This window comes from Salvelinus sp. IW2-2015, unplaced genomic scaffold, assembly GCF_002910315.2.
Source record: "Salvelinus sp. IW2-2015 unplaced genomic scaffold, ASM291031v2 Un_scaffold1222, whole genome shotgun sequence".
Classification (NCBI taxonomy): Eukaryota; Metazoa; Chordata; class Actinopteri; order Salmoniformes; family Salmonidae; genus Salvelinus; species Salvelinus sp. IW2-2015.
The window spans coordinates 52,056-63,881 of NW_019942786.1; the positions used below are offsets into that span (position 1 = coordinate 52,056).

Below are 11,826 nucleotides of genomic sequence, written 5' to 3' on the forward strand. Positions count from 1 at the left end.
CTCCTTTGACCCCAGTATCTCTACTTGCACATTCATCTTCTGCACATCTATCACTCCAGTGTTAATTGCTATATTGTATTTACTTCGCCACTACGGCCTATTTATTGCCTTACCTCCCTTATCCTACCTCATTTGAACACACTGTATATACAGTGGGGAGAACAAGTATTTGATACACTGCCGATTTTGCAGGTTTTCCTACTTACAAAGCATGTAGAGGTTTGTATTTTTATCATAGGTACACTTCAACTGTGAGAGACGAAATCTAAAACAAAAATCCAGAAAATCACATTATATGATTTTTAAGTAATTAATTTGCATTTTATTACATGACATAAGTATTTGATCACCTACCAACCAGTAAGAATTCCGGCTCTCACAGACCTGTTAGTTTTTCTTTAAGAAGCCCTCCGTTCTCCACTCATTACCTGTATTAACTGCACCTGTTTGAACTCGTTACCTGTATAAAAGACACCTGTCCACAACACTCAATCAAACGACTCCAACCTCTCCACAATGGCCAAGACAGAGAAGCTGTGTAAGGACATCAGGATAAAATTGTAGACCTGCACCAGGCTGGGATGGGCTACAGGACAATAGGCAAGCAGCTTGGTGAGAAGGCAACAACTGTTGGCGCAATTATTAGAAAATGGAAGAAGTTCAAGATGACGGTCAATCACCCTCGGTCTGGAGCTCCATGCAAGATCTCACCTCGTGGGGCATCAATGATCATGAGGAAGGTGAGGGATCAGCCCAGAACTACACAGCAGGACCTGGTCAATGACCTGAAAGAGCTGGGACCACAAGTCTCAAAGAAAACCATTAGTAACACACTACGCCATCATGGATTAAAATCCTGCAGCGCATGCAAGGTCCCCCTGCTCAAGCCAGCGCATGTCCAGGCCCGTCTGAAGTTTGCCAATGACCATCTGGATGATCCAGAGGAGGAATAGGAGAAGGTCGTGTGGTCTGATGAGACAAAAATAGAGCTTTTTGGTCTAAACTCCACTCGCCGTGTTTGGAGGAAGAAGGATGATGAGTACAACCCCAAGAACCCATCCCAACCGTGAAGCATGGAGGTGGAAACATCATTCTTTGGGGATGCTTTTCTGCAAAGGGGTCAGGGCGAATGCACCGTATTGAGGGTAGGGATGGATGGGGCCATGTATCGCAAGATCTTGGCCAACAACCTCCTTCCTCAGTAAGAGCATTGAAGATGGGTCGTGGCTGGGTCTTCCAGCATGACAACGAAACGAAACACACAGCCAGGGCAACTAAGGAGTGGCTCCGTAAGAAGCATCTCAAGGTCCTGGAGTGGTCTAGCCAGTCTCCAGACCTGAACCCAATAGAAAATCTTTTTGGAGGGAGCTGAAAGTCCGTATTGCCCAGCGACAGCCCCGAAACCTGAAGGATCTGGGGAAGGTCTGTATGGAGGAGTGGGCCAAAATCCCTGCTGCAGTGTGTGCAAACATGGTCAAGAACTACAGGAAACGTATGAGCTCTGTAATTGCAAACAAAGGTTTCTGTACCAAATATTAAGTTCTGCTTTTCTGATGTATCAAATACTTATGTCATGCAAAAAATGCAAATTAATTATTTAAAAATCATACAATGTGATTTTCTGGATTTTTGTTTTAGATTCCGTCTCTCACAGTTGAAGTGTACCTATGATAAAAATTACAGACCTCTACATGCTTTGTAAGTAGGAAAACCTGCAAAATCGCAGTGTATCAAATACTTGTTCTCCCCACTGTATATATTTCTCTACCTACTGTATTATTGGTATGTTTGTTTATTCCATGTGTAACTCTGTGTTGTTGTTTGTGTCGAACTGCTTTGCTTTATCTTGGCCAGGTCGCAGTTTTAAATAAGAACTTGTTCTCAACTAGCCTACCTGGTTAAATAAAGGTGAAAAAATAAAAAATAAATAAAAAAAAAACATTTGCATGGCATCAGAAAAGCTGTCTCACTGGGCTAAGAACTAGCTGCACCTCGATGGGTGAGCGCCTCGATGGGTGTGCAGCTTGTTATGGTTGTTGCTTTTATGGAGCTAAGATACCAAGCACAAAACACTCTGTTATGAAAAAAATACCTTTAAGTTCATCATTATTCCCATAGCTGTGAACCTGTAGATGTTCAGTACACTGCTGATATTCTGGACTTTACAAAAAATATATAAACTCAGCTTTTTCACAGTCCCTCGTCAAAATCAATTCAAGCTTTTGATAGACTGGCTGTGGTTGTGTAATAGATTGATGGGAATGTGAAAGTAATCTGATCCATCATAGAGAGTCTGTCAGAGCATCCATTACTAATGGTCTCACCTGATAACAGACGTTTTTATCTCACCTACCTACCACCTTCAAGAAAAGCCCTTATTGTCGACATTGTAAGCAGAGCACAAAATTGGTGTCAGAAAGTCATGRGTAACCATGRGTAACCATGCATAACTCAACCACCAGGTCTACTTCTGTGCTTTCTTTGCAGGCTGGAGTGGAACATAAAATAGATCTACGCATCCAGCCGGCATTGAAAACTCTAGGTATAGTAATAACATGTTTATAWCAGATCCATTACAAACAAGACAATGAACAAATGTATTCACACTCGCTCCTCTTCCTCAGATGACCTCCTGGCCAATGGCGAGGCCGAGACATTTGACTTCGTCTTCATRGATGCAGACAAAGCAAACTATGACAACTACTATGAAAAATCKCTCCAGCTAGTGAGGAAAGGAGGCATTATTGCCATTGATAACGTGAGTGTTTCAATATGAGGACTGTAGTCTCAAATCACATGGACAGCCGTAAGAAATGTCCTTGTTTTTGAAAGAAAAGCCCATTTTTTGTCCAGTAAAATGACATCAAATTGATCAGAAATACAGTGTAGACATTGTTAATGTTGTAAATGACTTGTAGCTGGAAGCGGCTGATTTTTAATGTAATATCTACATAGGCGTACAGAGGCCCATTATCAGCAACCATCACTCCTGTGTTTCAATGCCACGTTGTGTTAGCTAATCCAAGTTTATCATTTTAAAAGGCTAATTGATCATTAGAAAACCCGTTTGCAATTATGTTAGCACAGCTGAAAACTGTTGTCATGATTTAAAGCAATAAAACTGGCCTTCTTTAGAATAGTTGAGTATTTGGAGCATCAGCATTTGTGGGTTCGATTACAGGCTCAAAATTGCCAGAAACAAAGACCTTTCTTCTGAAACTCATCAGTCTATTCTTGTTCTGAGAAATGAAGGCTATTCCATGCGAGAAAATGSCAAGAAACTGAAGATCTCGTACAACGCTGTATACTACTCCCTTCAAAGAACAGCGCAAACTGGCTCTAACCAGAATAGAAAAAAGAGTGCAAAGCCCCGGTGCACAACTGAGCAAGAGGACAAGTATATTAGAGTGTCTAGTTTGAGAAACGGACGCCTCACAAGTCCTCAACTGGCAGCTTCATTAAATAGTACCCGCAAAACACCAGTCTGAACGTCAACAGTGAAGAGACGACTCCTAGATGCTGGCCTTCTAGGCAGAGTTCCTCTGTCCAGTGTCTGTGTTCTTTTGCCCATCTAAATCTTTTATTTTTATTGGCCAGTTTGAGATATGGCTTTTTGTTTGCAACTCTGCCTAGAAGACCAGCATCCCTGAGTCGCCTCTTCACTGTTGACGTTGAGACTGGTGTTTTGCGGGTACTTTTTAATGAAGCTGCCAGTTGAGGACTTGTGAGGCGTCTGTTAATCAAACTAGATGCTCTAATGTACCTCTTTCTCAGTTGTGCACCGGGGCCTCCCACTCTTTCTATTCTGGTTAGAGATCATTTCTAAGTTATTTGTTTCTGGCCATTTTGAGCCTGTAATCAAACCCACAAATGCTGATGTTCCAGATACTCAACTAGTCTAAAGAAGGCCAGTTTTATTGCTTCTTTAATCAGAACAACCGTTTTCAGCTGTGCTAACATAATTGCAAAAGGGTTTTCTAAGGATCAATTAGCCTTTTTAAAATTATAAACTTGGATTAGCTAACACAACGTGGCATTGGAACACAAGAGTGATGGTTGCTGATAATGGGCCTCTGTACACATTCCATTCAAAATCAGCCGTTTCCAGCTACAATAGTCATTTACAACATTAACACTATTTCTGATCAATTTGATGTTATTTTAACTGCAATGTTTTTTTGCTTTTCTTTCAAAAACAAGGACATTTAAGTCACCCCAAACTTTTGAATGGTAATATACATATACACATTATAATGATGCTGCTGCTCTGTGCTTTAGGTTCTGTGGAGTGGTAAGGTGGTAAACCCTGCAGCTGATGACATTGACACCCAGGCCATTGACAAGCTGAACAAGAAGTTGTACCGGGATGTCAGGATCAACATCAGCATGCTCACTGTGGGWGACGGCGTSACACTGGCCTTCAAACTCTAACACMATGTAGGAGACAGGTCTTAAAACTWTAGTACTAAATGGGAGATTGGCCAACACTGGTCTGTACTGTAGTATCAAATACCTTTGGGTTATAATTGACCAACACTGGCCTTTACTGTGGTAAACTGTAGTACCCAATTACTGAGAAGTAGCTTTACGTTATGATAATCAGATAGTACTTGCCATCTTTTTGGTACAAGTGCTGACTTTAAGTTGTTTGTCATTAAATCCATGTGTGTAATGCTGCCCTTGAATATATGTGACCTGAAAAGGATTAAATGAAAGAACTAGGACTGTCAGAATCAGGTAATTTTAGTGTACTATTTTTTTTCGTGATTAATATCATTGTCTGAAAGCATTCAAAAATATACTGAAAACGTACCTCTAAAAACAAGTCGGGTGTCTGCTTTCTCAATTTACATAATTTTGKCAACTGTTACTTTAGATAAAATTAAGATGTCAATATTCTTGTTTTTTTATGAAGAATCTTAAATCACACCTTAATTTTAGCGATTAAATAAAACTTGATGGTCCTAGAAAGGACCAAAGTAATGTGTAATGTTTACAGTTCTACACATATTGTACTCAGGCGAGTCATAATTTCACTTACGGTTGTTTTAAATGTTCATTATGGTTGAGCTGTACATTAAATTGTAAAACAAGTGACTTGTCATGTACAGTTTCATGTTGTCCAACCGTGTGAAGGCGCCATGACTTATCCAAGAACAAAGGACTGACTTGTTTAAAGACTTTATTGTAAAGGTAGACAGACAAGTGGACTTGGTTTCTGGTTTCCCAGTCATATCATTTATACACAGCTAGGGGAAGGGGAGGTGGAGGATTCGCTCAGTTATAATAGTTTCCCCTTTTCCTTTCTAATGACACCCAGAAAATCCCATTTGGCAATGTCGTGCAATTTATATTACCATGTTCAACTAGGAAACAGGTTAGGTAATCAAGATCGTATGGGTCTGCCAAAGACCGCAGAATGGGTGGCGAAGCAGTAAGCATAATTAATTAACATGTCCTCAAGAATATTAGCTAAATAGATCACCCAATAGAATAGAGGTTTAAGGTCTCCAGAATACGTGATGAACATTCWGAGTAGGAGCCGTCCTGACAACAGGCAAAGCGTTGCTAACCGAAGGCTACTATATGTGCAAATGAAACAGGGAAAGGATATAAATTAAGGTATAATATAATAGTGTGAAAAACAACAGTTCAGGATTGTCACACAATGACAACATAATAACATTGTTATTATATATAGAACTAAATGAAAGTATACATCTTTATATAACCCTCCTCGGATTGTCCCGAGCAAAACCAAGAAAACAAACGTAAAACATGCAGAATGAACACGCTCTTTGAGAAGGAGGATGTATTTCACTAGTGGTACAGGAATACATGACTGAATACATAACAGGCTTAGTGGTACTGGGCTACTGTTCATAGGACACACAGGATGACTGACTACAAACCAATACATAACAGGCTTAGTAGAACTGGGCTACTGTTCATAGGACACACAGGATGACTGACTACAAACCAATACATAACAGGCTTAGTGGTACTGGGCTACTGTTCATAGGACACACAGGATGACTGACTACAAACCAACTGAAAGGAAATGACAGTGGCTGATAGGTCAGGGATCCATCTAACTGACAGAACCGAGGGCTATGTTGTTGATGTTTTAGATTCATCACTTTCCTTTGAGACATCCCTTACTGGTTGTTGGGTTGGAAATAAATAAGGCCAAATTCTTCTGATATTCCCTCAAATATTAAAATATGAAGACTTCACTAGAAAGGATAGCTAGATACTTATGCCTCTAGCTCCAAGCCCAGTCCCAGTTTGTGGCCACCGGCGTTGATGCTCTTACCATCGACCAGTGCAGACAGGACAAGTTTCATACCTGCAGAACGGGAAAAATAAATAACTTCGCTACAACAACCCACTTRGGTGATGGCTGGCAGTGCTATTGCAAAGTAGTGAGAGCCAATTCTTACCTGGTCGCAGCGTCTGGGTATAGCCCACTCCCACCAAGCTGGCATTGTTAACTTTAGCCTGGAAAATATAACAAACACATACAATTAACAATGGAATACAATGGGTTATGATAATTATTGGCATTGCGTAAGAACGTCACTATTGTCCAGTTACTTCCTAAAATATCTAATTTGACACAACCCATTCCCATTTAATAAACTGCTAATCGTGCAGAACCAGTCCCTGAATATTAAACAGCCGTCAGGCTGATAAACAAGACAAGCAAAAGAGCAGCACTCACAGATATGGAGGCACTGGAGTCCAGCTGATACTTMGCAGCGATGCCAAAGCGCGTGCTGTTGCTGCCTGCTGTCCAGGCCAGGTTCACAGCAGTCTCCAGCTTGTCATTCACCTTCTGATAAATGGACCCTCCAAACTCTGTGCCATCATTACTGGGATATAGGACATAAACATACATACATTGTGTTATCCTTGTCTGATGAAGAGCTCTTTTTGTTTAATAATAACTCAACAAAAGATTAACTGAAACACTGAAATCAACCTACAACTTATTAAAAACCGATGTAACTTGTTAAGACCATAGTTACCAATAAGCACAAAGGAGACCATCTTTCTAGTAGAAACAGTCATACTTTTCACTTCACTGCTGAGACACAAGTCCTCCAAAAATACAAATCGATATGAAGCTTACACATTGGTGTGCAGCTGGAAATCTCCCGTCTTGTAGCCAACGGCGAAGTTGCTCTGGGTCATTTTGGACTTSGCCGTGTCGAAGGTCATCTGGTAGCCAGCCAGCCATCCCTCATATCCGGCCACCGCTGCCCCATGGATGGCCGGGCCGGCAAAGTCAAAGTCTACATCCACGCCCAAGTTGACGTATTCACGCTTATACGCAGTCTTCACCTTCCCACTCTTCTTGCTGTTAGAAGGAGAATAGAGGAGGAAAACAGGATGAATAAAAATCAGTCTGATATTTATGTTGTTCTAGTTCAGTCATCACTGATTATTTTCAATAAAGGAAGATTGGTGGTGGATTATGCAGTGCTGAACATGCACAATAAATGTTATCCACATCAGAGTTTCAAAAGACTGGTGAGAAACATTTAGTTGTGCTTGAAATTAAAAAAGCCACAAACCTTACCCAGAATTTGGTGAGAATTGGGTGTCGAACGTAAGTTTCAGTCCTTTGGTGATCTATGGAAGAAACAAAAATAAGCATAACTGAATAGAAAGCTCACAAATTACAGTATATGAGTACTGGATGAGTACCGGTTTCTCCTCTCTACCTGGTCTTCAACGGTGATCTCAGTCCCCAGAGTGTTGTCTGTGGTCCACTTCTCTGTAAACGTCAGGCCGTATTCAGCCCATTTGTACTTGGTCTCCAGGTTGCCATTGACTTTGCTGGTGTCKGTGTTGGATGAGCCAGAGGTTTTGAATTCCTAAATAACAATAATGACAGACTTAGCACACCTATATCTTGCTATGGAGAACCAGAATGTACAGTAATCCTGGCAGGATTGAAAAGCCAAACTCACCACTCCATTTGAAGACTTGGTCTTGACATCAAGTTTCACCAATCCAAAACCTAATAAAAMAACAAACCATAACATTCAGGACACCACATGTTCCATTACATATTAAGGTAGTGGCGTTAACCTTGTTTTGATTGGCGTCTCCTTAACATTTAAATACTTGCCAAATGGACTTCTACATGGAGAATACTGATCCATTCGGCCCAATTGTGACATGTCTTGAACAAATTGAATGCCCGGGTGTTATGTTAACTTCCTTGTAAAATGTTGTGTCAGTGTGAAATGTGTTCTGTGCATTGATGGAAACATTCCCTTACGGGCTCAAGAGAGGCCAAACGAAAGTGATGTGAACCGTTTAAATTGTCAGAAGAGGCCCCTGTTACATTAAGGTCAATGTGTGTCCTGCTCATCATTCCTACAGGGGTAAACCAACCAGTTTCAAAGACATTTACCATATCCTTTGTTGAAGATGTCCTTTGCAGATTTACCAAGGTCACCATATGATGGAGGGACAGCCATTCTACCTGTGACAAGAAGGAAAATGGCAGATGACAAATTATGCTATCGTGSTACTACTGACCGAGTTCAGCATGTAGCCTACTACAGCAAATGTAGGACAAAGATGGTATTGCCACAAAGGGATAGTCCTAACATGCATGTTGTTCGCCATTTATTGACTAGTAGCAGTGTACTCCACCACCAAGTAACTGATCAGATAATAGGGAATGTACGGATCATCTCCTCGTAGGACTGTGAACACGTTTTAAGGGATATAGCCAGGCCTACACAACCATCTCTACACACGTAAAGCTTTGAAGAACAAGGTTATCTGCAAGCAGCCATCTTGACGTCGATATTAGCACGTCAAAGCCACTGCCAAGTCTCAAGTTGTTTGTTTGCCTAGCTAGCTACAGTAGATCGTTACAATATCAATGTGACTGGCGGCTGGTTCAATGAAAGTTAAGTTAGCTAGATAGTAGCCGTTAACAAAATAGCTAGCCGGCGAGCAAGTTAACAAGCCATTACATCACAGACAGGGATTTGCTCACAGTAGCAATCTGTTCTCTCAACTTGAACTAGACAATAAGAAGACGTAACTAGCTAGCTAGGCAATGGCACATATTTCCACCTCGAATAAAAGTCTAAATGTAATTAGTTATACTGTAGTTAATATGTCAAAGATCGGGACATGTATTTACCCTTGACAATGGACTAACGTTAGCTATCCATGTAACGTTAGCTAACTGGCTACAYATTTCTCAGCGCTGGAACCCGGCCATGTCTCCTACCTAGCTAACATTTAGCTAGTTAGCTGGCAAGCAAGGTACCTAATTAGATAGCAAACAAAACTATGGCAATTACTRACTGGAAGTTTTGCGTTGGTGCAGATAATTGGTTCGTTGTTCAAGCAGTTTCTAACACCGCGTCGCGACAGTCCTATCCAGCTGGAGGGCGATGAAGGAGAAACAGCAAAAGCAAAACAACCTCTCATGACCCCAGGATCGCAGGACCCTATAAATATAGCTGTTCGTTTCTTTGCCTGTCTAAATCAAAGTAGGATGACTGAGTTCTGGGTTTATTTTAGTATTTCTATGTCCATATTTAATAATTTTGTTAATACAAGACTGAAAAACTTTWATATTTGTGTATTAATTAACTTAATACAATTGTCTTTACAAATAATATACCAGGCAAATGGAAGACGTCTTTATCACCATAGAAACCACGGTGCTTTACCTAACACGATAGGTCTAGCAGTCAGCTAATGTCAAATCGTATTTGTCACATGCGCCGAATACTCTAGGAGAAAAAGAAACGCACCCCTATTTAGGCGAGGTGCTGGCTAGCGGAGTAGAAAACTTAAAAATAAAGGAGAGCCGCACACTCTWGCAGCTCAGATGCAAAAATATTTAATTTACCAACGTTTCGACAGGCAAGCTGTCTTCATCAGGGTAACATGCGCCGAATACAAKAGGTGTAGGTAGACCTTAGAGTGAAATGCTCACTATCAAGCCCTTAACCAACAATGCCGTTTTAAGAAAAATAAGTGTTAAGTAAAAAAATATATATTTTAATTTAAGAGCAGCAGTAAAAAATAACAGTAGAGAGGCTGGGGTCAATATGCGGGGGCACAGGTTAGTCGAGATAATTGAGGTAATATGTACATGTAGGTAGAGTTAAAGTGACTATAAATYGATATTAAACAGAGAGTAGTAGCAGCAGCGTAAGGGTGGGGGGACAATGCAAATTGTCTGGGTAGCAATTTGATCAGCTGTTCAGGAGTCTTTTGTCTTGGGGGTAGAAGCTGTTAAGCAGCCTTTTGGACCTAGACTTGGRGCTCCTGTACCGCTTGCCGTGCGGTAGCAGAGGGAAAAGTCTAAGACTAGGGTGGCTGGAGTCGAACAATTTTTAGAGCCTTCCTCTGACACTGCCTATTATAGAGGTCCTGGATGGCAGGAAGCTTGGCCCCAGTGATGTACTGGGCTGTACGCCCTACCCTCTGTAGTGCCTTGTGGTTGGAAGCTGAGCAGTTCCATACCAGTCAGGATGCTCTCGATAGTGCAGCTGTATAACTTTTTGAGGATCTGAGGACCCACGCCAAATCTTTTCAGTCTCCTGAGGGGGAATAGGCGTTTGTCGCACCCTCTTCACGACTGTCTTGGTTTGTTTGGACCATGAGTTTGTTTGTGATGTGGACACCAAGAAACTTGAAGCAATCAACCTGCTCCATCGATGAGAATTGGGGTGTGCTCGGTCCTCTTTTTCCTGAAGTCCACAATCATCTCCTTTGTCTTTATCACGTTGAGGAAGAGCTTGTCATCCTGGCACCACATGGCCAGGTCTCTGACCTCCTCCCTATAGGCTCTCGCATCGTTGTCGGTGATCAGGCCTAACACTGTTGTGTCATCGGAAAACTTGGTGTTGGYGTTGTGCCTGGCCATGCAGTCATGAGTAAACGGAGTACAGGAGGGGACTGAGCACACACCCCTGAGGGGCCCCCGTGTTGAGGATCAGCGTGGTGAATGTGTTGTTACCTCCCCTTTACACCTCAGGGTGGCCCATCAGGAAGTCCAGGACCCAGTTGCACGGGGAGGTGTTTAGTCCCAGGGTACTTAGCTTAGTGATGAGCTTTGAGGGCACAGTGGTGTTGAYCGCTAAGCTGTAGTCAATGAATAGAATTCTCACATAGGTGTTCCTTTTGTCCAGGTGGGAAAGGACAGTGTAGAGTGCAATAGAGATTGCATCACCTGTGAATCTGTTGGGGCGGTATGCAAATTGGAGTGCGTCTAGGTTTTCTGGGATAATGGTGTTGTGATCCATGACCAGCCCTTCAAAGCACTTCATGGCTACCAATGTGAGTGCTACAGGTCAGTAGTCATTTTGGCAGGTTACCTTAGTGTTCTTGGGCACAGGGACTATGGTGGTCTGCTTGAAACATGTTGGTATTACAGACTCGGACAGGGAGAGGTTGAAAATGTCAGTTAAGACACTTGCCAGTTGGTCAGCACATGCTCAGAGTATACATCCTGGTAATATGTCACGCAGTCATATTTTCTCTGTACAGTTTCAGGAGGTTTGCATTTTGTTGACAGCTGGATTAGCAACTATAACAGGCTGTCAGAAACACTTCAAGAAACCTTAACTGGAGGAATTCTGCATGGTAAGGAATTACACTAACTGAGCTGTGATTAAATAAACATTTGCTGGAGCTGATCACTGTGCTGCTAGCAGAGGGCTGCAGTGTGGTTGAAGAAAGCGTTTGATGGTCAAAACAGAAACCGGTAGTCTAGCTAACTAAAAACAGTGAATCAGCATCGTCAGAGGTCTTGACCTGAAGTGGGACTAACTA

At 41.8% G+C, this 11,826-nt stretch overlaps 2 protein-coding genes across 5 annotated transcripts in view; one reads left to right on the plus strand and one right to left on the minus strand.

The window, feature by feature from the left end:
- The window catches only part of comtd1 (catechol-O-methyltransferase domain containing 1), a 17,574-nt gene extending 12,481 nt beyond the window's left edge, over positions 1-5,093 (plus strand). For all 4 annotated transcript variants that reach the window (XM_070438840.1, XM_024137525.2, XM_070438839.1 and 1 more), the window contains 3 exons: positions 2,488-2,542; positions 2,625-2,758; positions 4,279-5,093. In XM_070438840.1, coding sequence (XP_070294941.1) covers positions 2,488-2,542; positions 2,625-2,758; positions 4,279-4,431 — 342 coding nt within the window. In that variant the 3' untranslated portion in view covers positions 4,432-5,093. The remainder of the gene's footprint in view (positions 1-2,487; positions 2,543-2,624; positions 2,759-4,278) is intronic.
- Positions 5,094-5,783: 690 nt separating this feature from the next.
- LOC112070114 (voltage-dependent anion-selective channel protein 2) lies at positions 5,784-9,444 on the minus strand. Its single transcript, XM_024137526.2, has 9 exons — positions 9,343-9,444; positions 8,429-8,500; positions 7,980-8,029; positions 7,731-7,883; positions 7,586-7,638; positions 7,136-7,363; positions 6,725-6,875; positions 6,444-6,501; positions 5,784-6,349 (listed from the first exon to the last, which is right to left on the minus strand). The coding sequence occupies exons 2-9, from the start codon at positions 8,493-8,495 to the stop codon at positions 6,258-6,260; spliced, it is 852 nt and encodes a 283-aa protein (XP_023993294.1). The 5' UTR covers positions 8,496-8,500; positions 9,343-9,444; the 3' UTR covers positions 5,784-6,257.
- Positions 9,445-11,826: the final 2,382 nt, after the last annotated feature.